General features: G+C 41.8%; 1 protein-coding gene across 1 annotated transcript in view; it reads left to right on the top strand.

Moving 5' to 3' along the window:
- The window catches only part of Gpc4 (glypican 4), a 119,825-nt gene that overhangs the window by 53,621 nt on the left and 43,105 nt on the right, over positions 1 to 23,099 (top strand). Inside the window, exon 2 of the mRNA XM_070039710.1 lies at positions 19,996 to 20,154. Within this exon, the coding sequence (XP_069895811.1) occupies positions 19,996 to 20,154 (159 nt within the window). The remainder of the gene's footprint in view (positions 1 to 19,995; positions 20,155 to 23,099) is intronic.

Consider the following 23,099-nt stretch of genomic DNA (forward strand, 5'->3'; position numbering starts at 1 on the left):
AATATCAGTCAGTAGTAAGTTTAGATGATCATGGAAAATGAACTCACTCTGAGTTTTGTTTTTTTAAAGGAAGTGGTGCTTCCCAAGATTTAGTACTCTAAAGAGATTTATTTCCCTGCCACCATTTGTATCCAGCATGATAATGAAAATCAAATAAATTGGGTATGGACAATTTGTCAAAATTCTGATCATCTCCAAACCCACAGGTTGTCAAACAGGTAGTCTTCTAGAAGCTTGATAAGGTATCATCAGACCTAAGATGAAAATGGGTAGACTAGACACTTGGTAGAAAGATTCACAGAAGACACGGTGTTTCTTGAGAGCAGTATGCTCATTTTTACACTTAGCATTTGGCCCTGGGCCTCACATTTTAATTAGACAATAAATGCTTGTTGAGTGATTAGAGAAGGGGGGAGGAAGGCTGATGGAGATGTAGGAAAAAAAGGCATGTGTGCTAATGGTGAAAGGTTGATGAAATTCTCATAGAAGGATGAAGTTTTAAAAAATGAGGTGGAGACCACTCACCACAACTATAGTTGAAAGAAAAATGTGAAGAGAGAAAGAAATTTGGGAAGTTGTTTAATAAGAAAAACAACTGTTAAAAACTGACTCGGCTTTGGAGCTAAAATTCCATAACTAATTAGGATAAATGCTCCCTGCCCAGCAGCCTGAGTAACTAATAAAAATAATTTTTTTTGAATGAAAAGACATCAACAAGTTCTGTGACTTTCCTCAGAAGACCAGTAGCCTGGGCTGGGAAGGTGGTTCAGTGGTAGAGTGCTTGCCTTGAATGCATGAGGCCCTGGGTTCAATTCCTTAGCACCACATAAGCAGAAAAAGCTAGAAATGGAGCTATGGCTCAAGTGGTAGAGTACTAGCCTTGAGCTAAAGAACTGAGGGACAGTGCCTAGGTCCGGAATTCAGGCTCCATGACCGACACCTTCCCCCACCCCCTAAAAAAAAAGAAGAACAATAGCCACCTCCTACCATCTCACTCCCCTCCCCCCAAGTTCTGAGACTTGAACTCAGGGCCTGGGTGCTGTCCCTGAATTCTTTTGCTCAAGGGTAGTACTCTGCCATTTGAGCTCTAGCACCATTTCTGGTTTTCTGGTGGTTCATTGGAGATAAGAGCCTCACAGACTTTCCTGCTGGCTTCAAACTGTGATCCTCAACCTCCTGAGTAGCTAGGATTACAGGCATGAGCCACTAGTGCCTGCCTAACCCATCTTTTGTCTAGGAGGACATCTAGCCATCTATTCCAAGCCCCTAAAAATAAGTTGATCATGTTCGCAGTCACTATATTAGTAAAATGTCTTGATACTGACCGAGACTGTCTTAAATTTCTGAATTCCAGAGACGCGCATTTCTTCACTGTGTTCAGAACTGTGGATATTCTTAGATTCTTCAGGAAACATTCACGTCTAGATGTCTTTTAGGGAGTGGAATTTGGGTTCTGATCCTAAGAGGTGATTATGTGTTCCTTTTACCATTTTTGAAAGATATAATTCACAGGCAAGTTATTAAAAAAGGGAGGCTCTCTGATTCGTATTTACTGTTTCATTCTGCTTTTATAATGATGTTTGTGTATTGACGTTCCGAATGCTCTGTCTAAATTTTAGGTTGAAAACAGGAAGGAGTGACTAAATTTAAGCGTGTTTCCTTATTGGAGGAATTAAATCTCTTGTTTTGGAGTTTGTTTTGTTTTGCTCATCAGTCCCAAATTTAAACAGCATTGTTGTTCCTGGTGGCCTGAGATGTAGCAAAAAGTTTATGGAGAGCAATAACTTGTGCTAAATTATTCCAGAGAGAGTCCTTCACTTCAAAATGCTTCTGCATAGCAATTCCTTGCAAAGCTCAACATGGGTGTGGGGGGGGGGGTCCGGTCATGGGGCATGAACTCTGGGCCTGGGCGCTGTCCCTCAACTCTTCATCTCAAGGCTAGCACTCTACCACTTGAGCCACAGCACCACTTCCGGCTTTTTTCTTTTTGCTTATGTGGTGCTGAGGAATTGAACCCAGGGCCTCAAGCATGCAAGGCAAGTGCTCTACCACTGAGCCACCTTCCCAGCCCAAAGCTCAACATAGATTTAAGGTTTTATTCTGAAGTATCTTGACCAATATTTATCTTCAGTGTTTGAATAAAAATAATGTAATACATAATACAAATATGCTCATAGCAGCATAATGTACAGCCACCAAAAGGTACAAACAATCTAATTATATGTGTATATGTGTCAACTGACAAAATGGCTCAATAAAACATGGCAGAATATTATACAGCTCTAAAGAAGACTAAGATGCAACTTGGATGACTTTGGAAAACATCAAGCTTTGGGGCAGGAGTAAGTCCAGGCCGTTCAGAAAGACTATAATGTACCTGATTGATTCTTTAAGAAATGTCCAGAATCAGCAAATCTAGAAAGGCAGAAAAGTGGTAAGTGCTTGCCTGTGGCTGGTGTGGGGGGTGGGGAGGGAGAGAGGGAGATGGAAGTTTTAGGGAATCTCTTTTATAGTGACATCTTCTCAGATTGTATAGTGGGGATAGGTATACAGCCCTGTACGTATACTAAAATTCACTACCTTGTACACTTGAATTGGGACAGTTGGATGGTAAGTGCATTCAAATTGAATTCAAAAAGTGCCAGGGGTGAGGAACAACAAGCTACATGTCTGCTAGCACATTGCTCTCCCAAATTTCAGCTTCACAGTGCTCTAATGTCTAGCCACAGGGTCCTCCTGGCTGACAAGGAACAAAAAGTTCTTGGGCTTAGCCCCAGGATATCAACATTCTTCTCCCTCTTCTTCCTTCTCCTCTTCTTCTTTTTCTTCCTCCTCCTCTTCTTTTACCGCCTCCTCCTCTTCATTTTCTTAGTCCTCCTCTTCTCCTCCTCCTCTTCTCCCTCCCTCCTCCTCCTCTTCTTCTTTCTCTTCCTTCTCTTTTCCTTCCTCCTCCTTTTCTTTTTCCTTCTCCTCCTCCTCTTCCTCCTCCTCCTCTTCTCCCTCCCTCCTCCTCCTTTTCTTCTTCCTCTTCCTTCTCTTCTCCTCTTCCTTCCTCCTCCTCCTTTTCTTTTTCTTCCTCCTCCTCCTCCTCCTCCTCCTCCTCCTTCTCCTCCTCCTCCTCTTTAAAAACTTAGTGTTAAGATCTTAAGTTCCTACCATTGGAAACTCGACAGCAAAGTAAACATTGACTTATACACAGCTGAATTTTCTGCCTCCAGCATATGAGAGTGGTGTGTGTGTGTGTGTGTGTGTGTGTGTGTGTGTGTGTGAGTGAGTGAGGACTGTATATCTTTCATTGGGGAAAGGACTGAGGATACTTGGTGGGGGGAAGACATCAAGGACCTATGTCTTCACATGAAACAAATAAGTAAATATGTAGAATAAATAAAATCTTCCTGGCCCTGTTGAATAAGGACAGGCACAGGTGTATGGTTAATTCCTCTTACTGAAGCAGACTAGGTATCGATAGTGAGCTAGCCCTGCTCCCCCACCCCAGTGCTCTGTCATGATACCTAACACTACCTACATTTACCTTCATTTGTACCCCCCCCCTTTTTTTAAATCTGTGGTGGGGCTTGAACTCAGGGCCTGGGTGCTATCCTGAGCTTTTTTTCTCAATGCTAACACTCTACCACTTTGAGCCACACCGCCCTTTCCAGTTTTCTGGTGGTTCCTTGGAGATAAGAGTCTCATAGTCTTTCCTGCCCAAACTGGCTTCTCACCATGATCCTCACATCTCAGCCTCCTGAGTAGCTAGGATGACCGGCAAGAGCCCCCAGTGTTCAGCCATTTGCCTCTATTCTGCCAATTGCCTGATAGCTGACTTTCTTATTCTCTGTAGCTGTGCGACACTGCAGACCTTGTAGGGTGCAAGGACCCCAGTGAGCCCCTGGCTAGAGTCATTCACCCTTCAGAGAGGAAACAAGGAGTTTACAAGCTTTTACTGAAAAGTCATCATTGTGTGGCTTTTCATGAAATCAATATTGTGTGTCATCACAGAGGGCTGTTGTCAAGACAGCTCACAACAGTGGATGTTTGTTCCCTCCAGAGACGCTGGCAAGATGGGAAGCTTTTCATCCGCTCTTTAGCAAGGCATTTCTCCAGAGGTTTTTAGCATCTGATCCTTGCTAAAGAAGGCGGAAATGTTAAGAGGGCATTTTCTAAAGAAATGATCTGCAAAGATCACCGCTAAGTGCCATCTTTGACCACATACATGTTCATGTATAAAATGCTTTATGAGACTGGCAGCCGTGATGCATTTATATCTGAGTTTAATCTCCCAGGCAAGGCCAGTTAAAGTCATAAAATGGGTCGTAATTGGTTCTTTGAGATGTTGACCGTTCCTCTTGTGTTTGTATTACATATGTTGGCATTGTAAAGTGGCCCACTGGTTTTTTGTCTGCCCTTTTTTTTGTCTTTCCTGTCAATATTCTTTTTTGGGAGGGTCGGTTGTGGGTACTGATTAAACTCAGGGCCTGGGTGCTGTCTCTGACCTTTTGTGTTCAAGGCTAGCACTCTACCACTTGGGGCCACAGCTCCACTTCCGGTTTTCTGGTGCTTCATTGGTGATAACAGACATTCCTACTTGGGCTGGCTTTGAACCACTATCCTCTGATCTCAGTGTCCTAAGTAGTTAGAGTGACAAATGTGAGCCACCAGCACCTGGCTTCCTGTCCATATTCTTTAAAGTATTTGTTGCCATGATTGTATTTAATTTGTTTTGAAGGAGTCATTTCCTTGCTCAGGATTCTGCTTTAGTTTTCTCTTTTGACACAGAAGAGCAACTTTTATAGTGGTGTATTCTAATGCACAAGAAAAGGCATAATATAATTTATGCAGCTCTGTGTTGTTGTTTTTTTTTTCTCGTCTTCAATGTTATCCAGATTTTGTTCCATTTCTTTTCCCTGAAGCACTTAATGCATTTACGAGGAAACTAGCAGTGGCGCTGCTCTGCCGTATGCGGTAGGTTCTGTTTTCTAAGGCATGTGGTTTGAGAGTTGGCTCTACTTAAGCATTGTATTTATTGTGTTCATTGTGGATATTCCAGATCAATTATATCCACCAAGCTCAAGCCATCTTCAGAGAAATGGATTTAGCGGGTGATGTGTATTTTAACAGTATCTCCCTTCTGTCCAGTTAAGAAATGGTGTTTGAAGAAGTAAATGAACCTATTCCAAGAAATAAACTTTCATTCATTACTCATTCATCCATCTCCAACATGGGACTTAAACTCACTTCACATTCTCCCTTGTCTATTTTACTCAAGGCTGTTGTTCTACTACTCCAAGCATGCCTCTACTTTTGGCTTTCTTTTTTTTCTGGTTAACTGGAGACCTGTGGGATTTCATGGTCTGGCCTCCAAATGGGATTCTCAAATCTCAACCTCCTGAATATCTAGGATAATACAGGCCAGAGCTGCCAGTGAGTGGCAGTATTTTAATATATTTAACTCATCTAAATCTTCACTGAACTCTTCATTTAACTCTTCTAAATATTCCAGTATTAATATTTCTAGTAATATGAACCAGCTAAGTTGTGTGATGGCCTTTGAAAGGTACTGCAGCCTTCCTTCACAAGTCAGTCCCTCTGAATTAGTCTCTAGCAAGGATGCCATACTCAGGTGATAAGAAAATGAATGTTCCCTTTTGGAACATTTTCTAAATGCATACCAAACGAACAATTTCCCTTAAAAATATCTCTTAGGTTTAGCTCTTAAGTATATCTAGAATTTTTCTGTACCTCTTGGATTTTTAGTTTTACCCAATAGTTGTCCTTGTTTGTGCCTTTAAAAATAATGTCTTGTTGGATACCAGTGCCTCACATCTGTAATCCTAGCTACTCAGGAGGCTGAGATCTGCAGATCACGGTTCAAAGCCAAAGCAATCTGTGAGATTCTTATTGCCAATTAACTACCAAAAAGCTGAAATTAAAGCTGTAGCTCAAGTGGTAGAGAGCTAACCTTCAGCAAAAAAGTTCAGGGACAGCACCCAGGCCCTGAGTTCAAGCTGCCAAAAAAAAGGGGGAAAAAAAAAGGAAAAAAGAAAGTCTTAGTTACCTTGCTCCATTAGAAAAGAAAATAATTTGAGTAGAGGATTTTTTCCAGAAAAAATTACCCTTTTACACATACTATACTGTCTTTACAGACTATTAAACATTTCAGTGAAAAGATTTCTCAACCATTCGTTCCTCTGACTTAATCAACTGAAGGATTTAAACCATCATTAGGAAAATCATTTGGTATGGTGCTCTATGTCACCATGGCCTTAGGGCTCTTAGAAGGATGAAGAACTATTAGCCCCTGAGCTACATGGCCCTAGACTGCTTTCCCCACTGTCCCTTCTGCCTTTTCAATGGTCAATTCTGCTGTCATTGATTTGGGTTCACTTTTGGTTCCTTGGGCAGAACTGACTGTCTAGAAATCAGCCAGCAAGCAGCATTTGGTGAAATAGGCAACTAGAGTGTTTGTGTGCAAAATTAAGACTATAGCCCAGAGGGTTTCTACAATCTTCTACAGCAAATTTCAGATTGAATGTCCCCTTCCCCTGCCCCGCTCCTTTTTTTCTCTTTTTTTCCTCCTTGGGGAAAGGGGTAGGCCAAGATTTCCCTTGCTTATTGCATGATCCCAAGCCTAAAGCATTCATTGCATAAGCATGAGCTAGTACTATACTTCTGGGATTGTTTATTGAGTAACTTTAATAGATCATAGGTGACAGAAGGCGCCATTCAAAGCCTCCTCATGTGCTTGGTTAAAAGAAATAATATTCCACTCTGAACCAGAGTTTATTTTTTATTTTTATTTATTTGGGGGGCCTTTCACTCAAACCCTCTCGCTTGGCTTTTATTTTGCTCAAGGCTGGTACTTATGTGAGCCATATCACTACTTTCTGGCTTTTTGGTTGTTTAATCGGAAATGAGTCTTTTTTGCTTAGGTTAGCTTCAAAAAATGGTCCTCAGATCTCAGCCTCCTGAGTAGCTAGGATTATAGGCATCAGCCATGCTTCCAGTCATATTGAGTGTTCTTTACTTTTTGAGCCTATCTCTTCCATAACACCCTGTTTGTTTTTGTTTGTTTGTTTGTTTTTAATAATGTCATACAGGAAAACCCATGTAATAACTTTTGGACATTTCATCTCATATCATGTTGAGTTTACCTGTGGTGTGATCACTATTGGCACACGTATTTATTTCATGTTTCCTTGGTGCTCTAAATTCTATGTATCTAGGTGCCTGGGGTACTGTTTCTTCATCTTTCCTGCTAGTCTCTCCGTCTACCAGAGTCTAGAAGTACTTTTTGGAGAATTACTTGGCTTCCCTCTAAATTTGTCTGCATGTCTTGGCACATAGGCACTATGCTGGAGATATTAATTTTTCTCTCATTCACATCTTCAATCTGAGATCTGGGGATCACAATTCAGAGCCAACCCCGGCAGGAAAGTCCATGAGACTCGTCTCTAATGAACCACCAGAAAACTAGAAGTGGTGCTGTGGCTCAAAGTAGTAGAGTACTAGCCTTGAGTACAAAAAAAAGCTCAGGGACAGTACTCAAGCCCTGAGTTCAAACCCTAGGTCTGGCAGGCACGCGCGTACTACACACACACACACACACACACACACACACACACACACACACACACACACACACACACACACACACACACACACACACACACACACACACACACACACACACACACACACACACACCACACACACACACACACACACACACACACCAATGTTGAGAATCCCGAAGGGAAAAATCTAGGTATCAGTGTAAATAGCCCTACCTCATTTGACAGAGCTAGTTGAGATATAAAGTATTAGGAGGTTGAAGGGGTGATAAACTGACAGACACTCTGGGGGTCAATAGACTCCCATCAGCAACATCAAAAAAAATCAGGGCTTAAAGGGAGCTGTCATCACCATCTTTGTTCTCCCTTCCTTTGTTGTGCTGGGGACAAAACTGCCTTCATCTCACCGTAGATTTTTTTTTTTTTAAGTTTGTAGTTGACATACATTTATCCTTAAACAAGTCTTAGCTTTCACAGTCATCTGCCTTTATTTCACAAGCCAGAATGTTCTTTCACCACAAGGATTGGCTACTAGGAAGACACCAATCCTTTGGCAGGGCAAGGCAGTTGTTTAGGCACAAAAATATTAAGTCTATGTGAAATGACTAATAATTTCATCTGTTTGACCTAAACGAATGGCAGGTCCCCAAGAGTCAACCTTTACTATTTTGTCTGTCATGTCATTTCAAAGTGCCTAACAGCTGTTGAAAAACTAACGATTCTCTAGGCTGTAATCCTAGAACAATATTGACAGATGATCACCTTCATCAAGGGACCATTTTGTTTTGGAGAAAGCTACGTTGCCATTTTGTCTGTAATGGTCAGAAATGAATGCTTGCCTAAGACTAGTAACAATAATAGGGATGGTAATATTAGTGACAATGAAAACTCACACTACTTCCATTGGCTAAATATTGCAGAATCCTGAAAGAAAGGATAGGTATGCCTTTTGAGTAAAGTACCCTCTGATGTGAATATTCATGATATTAGCCATTACTTTGGGGTTGGTGTCGAACCCAGGGCCTCTTACATGCTAGGCAAATGGTCTACCACTGAGCTATACCCCCAGCTTACAGGTGCTATTGACTGGAGTTCTATATACATTTAATAGTTCCAACAACTCTATTCTTGTTTCCCTTTCACACAAGATAAAGTCGTTTCAGTGAAGACAAGAGACTTGCTCCAAAGTCACATCTGGTAAGCAGAACAAAGCCATACTTAAGCCTCTATATTTTCCCTACAACATGGCCCCTCCTTGGCTTAAAGGCATAGAACTGAAAGCATGCAATAAGTGGCTCATTACTGACCTTATTTTAATATGCATGCCCTGTGTAGTTAGGTAGCAAATTATGTTCCAGACAAGCTTTTCTGTTTTTGTTTTCTTTCATTCTTTTTGAGTTTCTAGCTTGCTTTCTTTTTGTCAGTTGTGGGGTTTGAACTTAGAGCCTGGGTGCTGTCCCTGAACTCTTTTTGTTCAAGACTAGTGCTATAACCACTTTGGGCCACAGCACCACTTCCCGTTTTCTGGTGGTTAATTGGAGATAAGAGTCTCACAAGGACTTTTCTGCCCAGGCTAGCGTCCAACCTCAGACCATAGCCTCCCAAGTAGCTAGGATTACAGGTGTGAGTCACCAGCTCCTGGCTTGTCTGTAGACTCCTCAGATTGAGGGTTCTTGGTGATGTTAAATGAATTCAGGCTATTGGTCCATACATAATCTGACTTTTCCTTTGTTGCTATTCGCTGGTAAGATAAAAGAAAGTTTGGATTCTATATGCTATCCTAAGACTACAAATGTGGCAGGATATTAGAAGAGACTTAACCATTAAGCAAAGTTTGTTGTGATTATACTTAGTTTTTGGTCCTAGGGACTAAACCCAGGGCTTTGCGCATGATAAGCACACTGAGCTACATGCTCACATCCACGTGATATTGTCTTAAAACATAGGCTCATGTTCTAATCGTCCCTGACAGGATGTATTTGCAGTGAGAAATTATAAAATTATGAAAGCTCTTCTCATAATAATGAAATAGTGCCATTTTATAAGATGTTCTTTTTTTACCCATACGTCATCCTCATTCTTGTGTGTGTGTGTGTGAGTGTGTGTGTGTGTGTGTGCCTATGCCTGTATATGCCTGGACTGATGCTTGAATTCAAGGCCTTGTGCAAGCTTAGCTTTTCAGCTCAAGACTAGTGCTCTGCCACCTGAGCCACAGCTTCACTTCCGGCCTTTTGGTGATTAATTGGAGCCTCAGCTAGCTTTGAACTATGATCTTCAGATCTCAGTCTCCTGAGTAGGTGACTTATAGGCCTCAGGCACCAGTACCTGATTTAATTATGCTCTTTTGACTCAGATTAAAAAGTAAAATTAGGTAGATAAAAAATAGCTCCACATAGTTTGTAATCCTTAGAGCAAATCAAGTAAGCTATTCTGTTCTTTCATACTTGTACTTCCTTCTCTTTTTTTTTTGGTGATAGCCCTGGGTCTGAACTCAGCCTGTGTGCTGTCGCTGAGCTTTTGTGCTCAAAGCTGATGCTCTACCACTTGAGTCACCGCTCCACTTCCAGGTTTTTGGTGGTTAATTGGTGATAAGTGCCTCACACAACTTTCGGCCTAGGCTAGCTTTGAACCATGATCCTCAGATGTCAACGTCCTGAGTAGCTAGGATTACAGAGATGAACCACCAGCATCATCTGCATTACTGGTATTTTTTAAGATATACTACACTATTTTCTAGTTCAGACAGATAAGCACTGAACTGCCCACAAGACCGCCATTTAATTCAGTTGTCATTTGTTCATGTGCTGGAAGCACTTTTTAAAAATTGCCCCTTGTTGGTTACTATGGGGTCAGGAAAAACTACAAGCCTGTTGTGTAAACATGTTTGTGTCTGCAGGAGGTTACTTTATTTTTTATTTTCCTTTGAAGTCAGTTTAAGTGTACTCTCAAAATCAATCTTGAACTTTATGCCATTATTCATCTTTACATAGGGTAAAACATCTTCAAGGAAAACAGCCAAAAGCAAGTACATTAAAGTGACTTATTATTATTATTATTACTATTCTGGCAAAGGTCCTGGTACAAAATTGGATCCTTGAGTTTTCCAAATGAAGCTGTATTTATTGCTCTTTTTCCCTAAGAAGGGCCATTTTAATAATTTTTGCTATCACATCAAAGACTCTTCATGATAATTATAGTCAGTAATTGTGGTAGTAATGCTGTGTGCCATCTGCAGGCTCCATCCCTCTTGTAAGGATGGAGTTGCCATGGTAACTGAGGCCCTGGTACCTGAAGCCCTGGTACCCATCCCCCTGAGCAAGTGATCTTCCTACTACTGGCCACTTCTCTCCCTTAGCCCATTCTTTTCTCTTGCTCCCCTTCCAAGATGGTTGCTCATTCTAGATTAGTTGAAAGGCCAGAAGAATAGTCCACAGTTTGGGAGGTGGCAAGCGGGAGTAATTGAACTTGTTTGAGATCAGTTGTTCAACCACATGAATTGCATTATGAGTGAGCCTGTGACTTAAAAGTTATGGGGTGGCTGGTACCTGTGATCTTAGCTATTCAAGAGGCTAAGATAGGAGGATCATGATTTGAAGCCAGCCCAGACAGGAAAATCTGTGAGACTATTATGTCCAATGAACCTGGGGAGTTGGGGAAGCAGGCTTAAAGGGAAAAAGCCAAGTGGGAGTGCAAGGCTAAGTAAGAGTGGGGTTCCTTAAAGATTATTTGGAAGTAACAAGGAAACTTATGTTGGAGATTCGCCTCCTGAGGCTGGAAGAAGGAAAGAAGCGTCTTATGGTGTCCAGTGGATATCTTCTTTCTCTTTCTTTGAGGACATATGCGATGGCACAGAAGACAGTCACCAAATTGCCAAGAAAGGGCCAGATGCTGGTAGCCCTCCACCATGGGAATCCATTTTGACCCTGTGAGCCTGGTCTTAGTGGCTGTTTTAGAATTGGCCCTGCCATTCTGTGTTGTGGCTTCCACTTGTAATCCCAGCTATGCAGGAGCATCGTGATTCCTGGCCAACTAGGGCAAAAAGTTATGCAACTCCCTTCTCTGTCTCCCAACTGGCCTTGACAGCCTTGCTTTGTGATCTCTACTCTGGGAGGCTAGGAGTAAAAGGGAGGGATGAGGCTGCTGGTTGGAGGATTGTGTTCTGAGACTACTCACCATGCCAGACAGAAGGATGGAAATCCTTACCTGAAAATTAACTGTCCGGCCAACAAAGAAAAGGAAGGGAAGGGGGCTAGAGGTGTGGGTCAAGTCCTAGCGAACCTATTTAGCAAGCTTGAGGCCCTGAGTTCAAAATCCCAGTACTGCACCAAAACAAAGAAAAGAAATGATCCTGCCAAGGCCTTCGTCTATGAAAGAAAAATGGCTCATGACTTGGTGGCCCCAGGCCCATGTATGCAAATAGGCACCAATAGTCTGGTGGTAGCCATTGGTATTTTCTTGCTAGGTTGCTTTCTAGTAGTTGAATAGATAATATAAAAAGAAAAACATCAGGGATGGAGTAGTGCAGAGGGAAGATGAAAACAACTGACAAGGAAGACTGAGGAGAACTGTACACATCTTCATTTCATAGGCACCTTTGTATTTGGTTTTTCCTCCCTCTTCAAGGGCTTGACATTGACCAGTGGCTCCTTCAGATCCACTTGAATGGTTGTGAACCCCATAAAGGAATTTGGGATCATTTGTTCATCCACAGGCATTCTGTTAAAAAGACGAGCCCAGTGAGAACGAGAAAGTCATATTTTAGTGAAATTCAAAATGGATGCCACCAATCATTGCCTGCTCCAACTCATTCCATAAGGACACCCCTCCCACGTGCCCCTGCCCCCATCCCCAGTACTGTAGAATGCCAAGAGCCTTTTATGAATACTGACTTTGGCAGTAGCTTCTGGAGCATTTGTATCATCTCTACTATTATGATTCCTGTCCAGTCTTGGGGGTAGAGATTGCAAGTGTACAGAATAGATGCTCAGACGGGGATGGTAACGTGGGATTATCAGCAATGAAATCCTCAGTTTAAAGTCAATGAGATTGTGCATGTGCATTTCAGGCCCTTTACTCTGTTTGCTTTTGGCTTAGCATTTGGTTTAGCATTTAGTTGGTGGACCTCACTTTTAGCCAGTGTTTGGTGCAGTTAAAATAGGGACCTAAAATGTTCTGAAATTCAGTTGAGTTTTTAATTCACTTTTCTCCCCCCTGGTTGTGGGGCTTGAACTCAAGGCCTGGGCCCTGTCCCTGAGCTCTTTTGCTCAAGACTAGCACGCTACCACTTAGAGCCACAGCTCCACTTCTGGTGTTCTGGTGGTTCATTGGAGATAAGAGTCTCAAGGACTTTCCTGCCTGGGCTGGCTTTGAACCACGATCCTCCAGAGTAGCTTGGATTATAAGCGTGAACAACCAGCAGTGGGCTCACTTATGATTTTAAGAAGCACTGAGAAGCCATGCTTGATTTCTATCTGGAGCAGTGGAAATAAATAATTGTTGTAAGCGCCCTGAAACGATCTTCCACCATTGTAAGACTTTCCAAGGAACAGCTCTAAACTCTTCCAACTACACTTACACAAAGTTATGCTTTGAAAAAAAATGTAATAAAAATGAGTTTGAAATGTATGTATTTCTGATTGGCTTTCTGCTCATACCTTGTAAGATTAGTGAACCTAAAAATAATTGGCAGCCTGAAGTCCTCTTATAGCTATATTTTGGCAGGTTCTGCAAAATGCTAACTAGCTGTGTTTCTCCTACTGATTGGTAGGTGATCTCAAATCATACATCTGCATAATGACTGTAATTTATGTGCTTTATTATTAAGGTTTAGGTCAAATGACTTCAGGCTTTCGATGTGCATAGCACATTATGTTCAGTCATTTTACTTTTTTTTTTCTTTTGGAAGGGAGATGGATGGATTAATGTATATATTGTCCTACCTCCAGCTCCTAGGATTATTAAAAAAAAACCTTTAGAGATTTTCTTTCTCTGCTCCCATGAAGCAGTGCATTGTATGTTCTTCATGGTGTTCATAGGTAGCTTTGAGTGGCTGAGGGTCCTATAGAAACCTCCATTTTAGCTTGCTTTGTAGCTACATGCATTAAGACCTAAGAAAGGAAATGGAACTATTTTGGTAATGCTTTAGACTAACAGCAGGGGAATTGTTTTACTTTCACAATAAATAAAAATTAGAAAAAGGATAAAGTAGCAATTGAGGGATTAGGAAAATTGCCCCAGCAAGTAATGGCTTAATGTAACTTTCCAATATTAGAATTACATCAAGTATTTATATTTTTTATAAGCATAGTGAAAACCCACCCCCCAACCACATGTTTTTACTCTGAGAGAGAGAGAGAGAGAGAGAGAGAGAGAGTGTACTTTATTTATATTTAAGTTTTTGTACTGGTCCTGAGGCTTGAACTCAGGGCCTGGGTGTTGTCCTTGAGCTCTTTTGTTTTGTTTTGCTTTGTTTTGCGGTTGTTGTTCAGGATTAGCACTTTATCAGTTGAACCACAGCTCCTCTTCTGGCTCTTTTTCATACTTCATTGGAGATAAGAGTCTCTTGTCCAGGCTGGCTTTGGACTGTGATCCTCAGCCTCTGAGTAGCTAGGATTACAGGCGAGAGACGTGGGCTTCCAGTTCTACCTTTTTTCCTACTTTTTACTTGTTATGAAACTAAAACATTTCCCTTTCTTTGGTCTAGCAGGGATGGGGAACCTATTTTCAGCCAAGGACCATTTGGATATTTATAACATTTGTAGATCGTACAAAATTAGCAATATAGGCAGATGCCCTTGGGCTGACATTACCCAAATAGTTGTGTTGGTTTTTTTTTTTTTTTAATTTTTTTGTTTTGTTTTTGTCAGCCATGGGGCTTGAACTCATGGTCTGGGCGCTGTCCCTGAGGTCTTTTGCTCAAGGCTAGTGCTCTACCACTTGGAGCCACAGCGCCACTTCTGGTTTTCTTGTGGTTCATTGGAGATAAGAGTCTCATGGATTTTCCTGACCCTGCTGGCTTTGAGCCATGATCCTCAGATCTTAGCCTCCTGAGTAGCAAAGATTACAGGCATGAGCCACCAGTACCTGGCTCATTACTGAAGTTTTTGAGAACTTTGTACATCCCATAGGCCAGGGATTACCACCTCCTACAAAACATTAACACAAGAATTTTAGTTACAGGTAGATACCTCACACCTGGCCTTCATATACATGAAGGCCATTATTGACCAAAATTCATACTTTAGTTTGATTGCATTTGGCTTTTCTTTTGTGAACAGTTTGAGAGATAATTTATAGAACAAATACTTCACCCATTTCTAGTGTAAAAAGGTTTTGTATATGTTCTCTGTTGTGCCTCCATATCCAAAATCAATTTTAGATCCCTGTGCAAATAAACCCTATACCTTTTAGCCATTAATCATCCCCCCCCAAATTAAAACTTGGGAAATTGCTTATTCTACTTTTATGTAGTTATACAACTATTGGCTTTTCACATAAATAGAATCATGCAATATGAAATTTTGTGATTGGCTCATTTTAGTTACCAGTGTTTTGAAATTCAGCCACTATGTCACATGCATCAAAATGTAATTCCTTCTTAGGACTGAGTAATATTGCCCTGCACAGATGAACCACATTTTGTTGAATAATTCCATGGTAACAGAAATTTTGCTATTAGCAATAGGGCTGCTGAAAACATATGCAGACACATTGTTTTGTGGTTTTCTTAGATTTTCCTTAATATCATTATTGTCTAAAATCCCATTTAGGACAACACTCTTTTATCATTCTTTTCTTTTTGCTTGTGTGTGCATGTGTGCACACCCACATGTGCCATGCATGTGTGTGTTGGTCCTGGGGCTTGAACTCAGGGCCCAAATGCCACAGCTCCACTTCCAGTTTTCTGGGTTAATTGGAGGTAAGAGTCTCATGGACATTCTTTGCAGGGCTGGCTTTGAACCGTGATCCTCAGATCTCAGCTTCCTGAGTAGCTAGGATTACAGGTGTGAGCCATGGGTGCCTAGCTAGCTTTGCTTTTGATGACACATTAAATGTGTCCTTGGCTACCATGCATGCCACTCATCTACTTGGCATGTCTTTCCTCCCTATTCCCACATCCTATTCAGATCACCCAGAACTTAAAGGCTGTTTTCTTTATAACCCAAGTGAAGCACTAGAGATATAAAATCATTAGTCTCTTAGGTTTGCAATTCACAGTGTTTCCAGTTTGTTCTTCAATATTTCCAATGCAGCCCCTTGCCTTCCCTTCCTTTTAGAACCAATTTATATCACTTGTATTTCCCAAAGGTGTTTGGTTGCTTGCTTTATTGGTTAAAAAAAATCAGTCTGGGCACATTGCCTGTCTGCCTTCCAGATCACACTGGTACAGGCAAGCCTGTGTTCTCTGCCAGTGTCTTAAAATGATTTCTGGCTGCCATTTCCTCCATTTCAGATAGAGGAGGAGGAGTAATCCCTAGAGATTTTCCTGGTTATTTTTGCAAGGAGGTGGGAGGTGAAGAGCTTAACACCTTAGTGGAATCTATGAACGATTTTTCTAGAATTCCGTCATCCTACCTTTGAAAAAATGGAAGGATTGGAGAGAACTAATTTTGGGGGGTGGGAGAAGATGGCATTTAGTTGGATTTGAAAAGGAAATTGAGAGTACTATATAGAAATTGTTTGCAAAATATAGTTGAAAATAGTCATCAATGAGCTGAAGGCTGACTTGACAAAGTAGTCACTGTTTATAATAATCCATGGCAAGGTGAGTATTGGGCACCTGAAATACACGAATGCTACCTGTAGCTCATTGTGTCCTAAGACATCAGAGCCTGGCGTTTGGTGATAGAAGCAAAAGAGAGATAGACTGAAAGACCCACATTTTACAGATTGTTCACCCCAGTCTTAAAGGATCCAATGGATTGCTCATAATATTTAATGCCACCTTCTTTAACCATTGTTTTTAAATGCTAAAAAAGAGAAGGAAAAAAAAAGAACCAATACACACTTGGCAGGATTGAGTAGTAATTTATTGTGATTGGCTTTGTCCAGCTTTGAAAACTAAGGCATTGATATTAAGAACTAAAGAGAAATTACATAGAGCTGGTGTGATTGGGGGGGGGGGAAGTTTGGTTCTTTCTAGTGATTTTTGTTTTGTTTTGTTTTAAATGCCATAAAGCTTTAAAAGCATGCTTCATTGGATCTTATCCAAATCTCCCAGGACAGGCCTAGGAGACCTTTTTTCCTATTGAGGGCCACTGACCCACAAAGAAAAGAAAAGAAAAGAAAAAAAACTAATCAAGGGCCATGTATAAAAAGCAACTTAATTTATGTGTCCCCTTAGAAAAGCATAAAGCCCTCACTTTACCTGCTTTTTAAATTAAGAACATGGAACTCTGATTGAGTACAACAAATAAAAACCTGTCAGTTTCACATTCTGCTGTTCAGTTAAGAGGTGGAGTGGAGTGTTTTTTAAAAGACAATTGGCAGTGTGAAGAGAGGATGGAAAGCCGTTGAGAGGAGCTGAAGGGCCTAGAAGAGATAGAGACAGGAAAGTGTGTGTGTTCACGCTCATGGTTGCAGGGAATAAAAGAGAATTGTACATCCTAACTATTGTCTATGGAGCTGCTCGATTCACTGATGAACTGCCATTGTCAACAGTCTGTGGCTGGAATCCTGAGACCTGTCCAAGAATATTTTTTGTGGGGGAGAATAGAGAGTTGCACTCAGTTCCTGGATGTTGTCCTTTCGAACCCCCACCCTCTATCCCCAAGGCTGGCAGTCTACCATTTGAACCACAGGAATATTTCCAGGATTTTTTTGGTTGTTTTTTTTGTTTTTTTGGTTTTTTTGGTGGACTTGACTGCCCAAGCTGGATTCAAAGTCATCTTCAGATCTCAGCCACCTGACTAGCTGGGATTATAGGTGTGAGCCAATAATTCCTCTGTGTGTGTGTGTGTGTGTGTGTGTGTGCGCGCGCGCGCGTGCACACGCGCGCACGCATCCATGCATGCATGCATGCATGCCGGTCCTGGGGCTCAAACTTAGGGCCTAAGTTCTGTCCTGAGCTTTTTGCTCACTCTACCACTTCCAGCTTTTCCTGTGTATGTTACTGAAGAATTGAACTGACGGCTTTGTGAATGCTAGGCAAGCACTCACACTTTACCACTAAGCCACATTCCCAGCCTTGTTCCTGAGCTTGTCCCTGAGCTTTTGTGTTCAAGGTTAATACTATACCACTAGAGCCACAGTGCCACTTCCTTTTTTTTTTTTGGTAGTTAATTGGAGATAACAGTCTCAGGGACTTTCTGGTCTTGGCTGGGTTTGAACCTTGGGCCTTCAGATTTCAGCTTCATGAGTAACTAGAATTATAGGTTTGAGCCACTGGTGCCTGGCATAATAATAATTCTATTATTATTATAATTGTTATTATTATTGCCAGTCCTGGGGCTTGAACTCAGGGCCTGAGCACTGTCCCTGAGCTTCTTTGGCTCAAGGCTAGCACTCTACCACTTGAGCCACAGTGCTACTTCTGGCTTTTTCTGTTTATGTGGTACTGGGGAATGGAACCCAGGGCTTCATGCATGCTAGGCAAGCACTCTACCAATAAGCCACATTCCCAGCTCCTGGCATAATAATAATTCTTAATAAATGAAGGATGTGCATTCAAAAAGTGCTACCACACAGTGCCTACCGACCTGTCTCAAATCCATTGTGTTCTCCTTGAGTTCAACTCAGCCCGAAGGAAAAGCCCGGACCTCTCTCATAAATCAGCAGTGGAGAAGATCACTAGGTTTAAAAAAAAAAGGGAGGTGGTTCCTAGAAAGAACAAAAACAGAAAAAAAAGGCATTTTTCCTTCGAACACTGCATTTTAGAAGCAATATAAAACACATAAAGGAGAATGCCTTTCAAATAATATGTATTCCTTGGTTTTCAAAAGAAACCATTAGGGTGATTAAAGTAGAAATAGTCTCAAAGGTCTTTGTTTCTTTAAGATGTTCCTCTTTGCGGTACTGAAGATGGTAAACCAGGGCATCCCATGTTCTACCATCGAGCCTCACCCCGCCCCCAGCCCTGAAATATTCAAGTGAAAAGAAAAAAGAAACAACTCAAGTTCTCAGAGATTCTTACTAGAACCCAGCTGTCATGGGAAGTTCGAATGAAGTCAGTGCCTCTTTTCCTCCTTGTACTTCTCATCAACATGGATTGATGGTGGCATCGAATCCCCAGTTAGTCTTAAGTACGTCTTGGGATTTCATTCAGAAGCTTGTCTTAAGGCTTGCATGTGTCTCAAGGCTTTTGGTGAAAGGAAAAAAAAAAGATCAAATTACATTTTCAAGGAAGGCTATTTATAAATGCAGACAGAAGAAGGGATGTGTGCAAGACTATGTGGCCCAAGGTGTAGGATGCTTGAAATGAGAGAATGTTCCATGGAGGAGAAGATGGCATTGCCAACCGAAACATGAGCCAAGGATCACCCCTGTGTTCTTCCTTCACCCCGGGCAAACCTTTCATCACTGTACTTAAGTCTTCCTGGAAAGAGCTTTTCCCTAAGATGAAAGTGTACTCGGCTTTTTTTTTCTTTAATTTTTTTTTATTAGGTATTGCCAAAACAAAGATGTACTCTTATAAGCAGGTCTGCCTGAGATGGGACTGAAGGCCTCGGTGGCTGACTTATGCGGTGGATGGGCGCAGCCATGCTGGGCCTTGTACTTGTGCCAGGGTAAACGGCCCTGATTCCTTTCAGCAGGATAGCAGTGAAACTGTTGAAGGCTCCTACCCACTTTTGAAGGGTGTATGCGCAGTGTAAAATTCCTGTGGGTAACTTTTAAACTCACAGCGTCTAATGCCTTTATTCAATGGAGAAAATGATTCTTCACTGTTTTCTTGATATTTTCTGGTCTCCAAGTCTGCTGTGTGTGGGGGGGGGGTGGAAGGAGAAATGCGCATGTGTACATGCATGTAGCTTCCCATGCACACTGGGGAGGGGGTGGGGAGAAAACATGGGCTTTACCTTTGACCTTAGAAACCTATTTTGATCACGTGAAATAAGACCTGATATTCGTGAACCTTGTAAAGACTAGATGAACAAAGTCATGAATGATTTTTGCCTTGGATATTCAGTGCAGATCATCTCAGCATCTTTGCAGGACCAGGGAGAACAATCTAGATGATCATGAGCCTTTTTTTTAGCCCATGACAATCTTTTAAAAAGTATTTGGTCTGGGCACTGGTGGCTCACACTTGTCATCCCAGCTATTCGAGAGGCGGAGATCTGAGGATCGTGGTTCAAAGCCAGCCTGGGCTATAAAACATTGTTGGACACATGGGGTGTCTGAAATGAAGCAGGGTGTATGCACACTAGTCAAACCCTTCCCTTTTGCACTTGATAGAGATTGACAGTCCTACTTTTTATCTCCCCAGGTGATCATCTGAAGATCTGTCCCCAGGGCTATACCTGTTGCTCTCAAGAGATGGAGGAGAAGTACAGCCTGCAAAGTAAAGATGATTTCAAAAGTGTGGTCAGTGAGCAGTGCAACCATTTGCAAGCTATCTTTGCTTCCCGGTACAAGAAGTTTGATGGTATGTGATTCAAGTCATATTTCAGAGCTAAGTGTGGTGGCACACACCCATAAGGCCAACTACTCAGGAGGCAGAGGTAGGAGGATCGCAGTCTGAGGCCCACTTGGGCCCCATAAACAAACTCAAGCAAAAAAGGCACAGCCCAAGCTCCTCTGTTCTCTCTTTGTATGTCTTCTTGTAAAATGTTTTCTTATTGACTACCACAGGCAATTTAGCCAAGTGGCTTTATTGCTAGAATTTTTTTTTTTGCACTGGCATCTGTATAATAGACATTATTGAAATGTGGTCAATAGGAATTAAAAAATGAAATAAAGAATAGATTAGTTCAATTTAAATGTGTTTCCCTGCTCCCCTTGGTGGATGTAACATAATATTAATGCAAGTCATGAGGGGGAGGGTAGGAGACACCTAAAACTTCCTAATAAAAAGCAAGCATCTGAAAGCTGCCTTATTATAAAAAAAAATGGAGAGATTCTGTACATGCTGGACTTGAGATTCAATTTCCAACTGGATTCTGAAAGACAACTAGAATTCCTCACAGCTCTACAGAACGCAGGCTGAAAAAACTCAGTTGTGGAACGGCTTTGCAGCCCCGGCGAACCAGTGGCGCCGCGCCTGCCGTCATTAGTAAGCAGGCTTCCACCCCAGCCTCCTTCTGAACTGGGCCTTGGCCTAATCTCCACCATGGAAAAGCCGCAGTGGACTCCATTCAAATTCATCCTGTTAGACATGGCTTCTCCCCGATACCCCTTATGTCATAGTCAAGATATAACCAAACCTGGTGTAGTGGCTCACGCCTGTAATTCTAGCTATTCAGTAGGCTGAGATGTGAGGATCATGGGTCAAAGCCAGCCAGGCCAGGAAAGTCTGTGAGACTCTTGTCTCCAACTCACCCATAGAAAACCGTAAGTGGTACTATGGCTCGAAGCGGTAGAGTGCTAACCATGAGCACAAAAACTTAGAGACAGAACCCAGACCCTGACTTCAAGCCCCGCGACCAACCAAAAAGCAAAAAGAAAAGAAAAGAAAAAGAAATAGCCAAGCTCAAGCCGCGTTACAGATAACAGACTTAAAAAAAAAAAAAAGAGAGCAGGAGGCTGGGTACTGGTTACTCATATGAGTAATCTTACCTACTTAGGAGACTGTGATCTGAGGATTATAGTTCAAAGCTAGCCTGCTCAGAAAAACCCATGAGACTCATCTCCAGTGGATCACCAGAAAACCAGAAGTGGCACTGTGGCTCAAGTGGTAGAGCACTAGCCTTGAGCAAAAAAAACTTAGGGACAGCACCCAGGCCCTGAGTTCAAGCCCTAGGATTGGGGGGCGCGCGCGCACACACACACACACACACACACACACACACACACACACACACACACACACACACACACACACACACACACACACACACACACACACACACACACACACACACACACACACACACACACACACACACACCACCTCAGCATTTCCCCTCCTGTGGTGTTTGTCACTCGCTATGAAGATGGTTGTGGGTAGATTTAATTTCCACACACACACACACACACACACACACACACACACACACACACACACACACACACACACACACACACACACACACACACACACACACACACACACACACCACCTCAGCATTTCCCCTCCTGTGGTGTTTGTCACTCGCTATGAAGATGGTTGTGGGTAGATTTAATTTCCATCAGAATGATTTCCTTTGTGCCTGTTTTAAAAGGCCATTCTAATTACATAGTACCTTTGAAGCATGCTTTTCTTGACATTATGTGTAGTGAAGAAGTACCAGGCAAATTTTCTAGATGTGAAATGTCTTTGAGTATTTCTGCAAAGGGCCGGTTACCATGGTGAGAAGTTAAGACTTAAATTAGATTTGGCATAGCTGATAAGGCACAACTCAGCTATTACAACAGGTTGCATTTCAAGTGTTCCTTTTGAGATTTGTTATTTAAAACTTATAAGTCATTTAAATAAGTGTTACGGAGTTTTCCAGGCTAGACTACAACAGGTTTTATTTATTTTGGGGGGGGGGTTAGTCAGTCACTGGGCTTGAACTCAGGACCTAGGTGCTGTCCCTGATCTTTTTTGCTCAAGGCTAGTGCTCTACCACTTGGAGCCACAGTGCCACTTCTGGTTTTCTGGTGGTTCATTGGAGATAACAGTCTCAGGGACTTTCCTGCCCAGGCTGGCTTCAAACCAGCATCCTCAGATCTGAGCCTCCTGAGTAGCTAGGATTATAGGCATGAGCCAACAGTGCCTAGCTTAGCATTTTTAATATATAATGAATTTGAACTAAAATACTGTCTGAGTATTTTACTATGGACAATTGGTCTTGCCTGATTTTTCAAACTGTGTACATATACCTGTTTGGCTTTTTTGTAATAGCACAGATTCAAACCAAGGCCCCTGCATATACTACTCCATCCATTCTCTACCACTGAGCTACACCCTTAGCCTATTTGTTCTTAATTCTGTCTCCTTTTCTCTTAATAAGTGTGAGAAAGTCAGTATCTCTATACATCGTCATTATTACTTTAATATGCATGTTATACCTGTTAGACTATTTAGCACTATACTGACACCACAGGAAACAATTTTGTTGACAAAATCATTGTTACTGCTTCTGCTTCCCAACTCATTATTACTGTTGAAAAGAGTATTTTCTTTTTCTCCTCTTTCCCCTCACCCCACCCTTATAGTTTGATTTCTATAACACAGGCTTGGACCTTGCTATGTATCCCAGGCTGGCTTAGAACTTGTGATCCTTCTGTCTCAGCCTCCTGAGTACTGGGATTACAGGCATGTACTACCCTGCCTGGCAAGACTGATGTCCTTGTCTCTATAACATTTCTCATTCAAGATAAGAACTTAAATGTTTCCTTTCACTCTGGGGAAGAAATGTAGCAAGATTATTGGATGGGCATCTTTGA

Source organism: Dipodomys merriami, unplaced genomic scaffold, assembly GCF_024711535.1.
Source record: "Dipodomys merriami isolate MVZ:Mamm:240054 unplaced genomic scaffold, mDipMer1.0.p SCAF_3, whole genome shotgun sequence".
Classification (NCBI taxonomy): Eukaryota; Metazoa; Chordata; class Mammalia; order Rodentia; family Heteromyidae; genus Dipodomys; species Dipodomys merriami.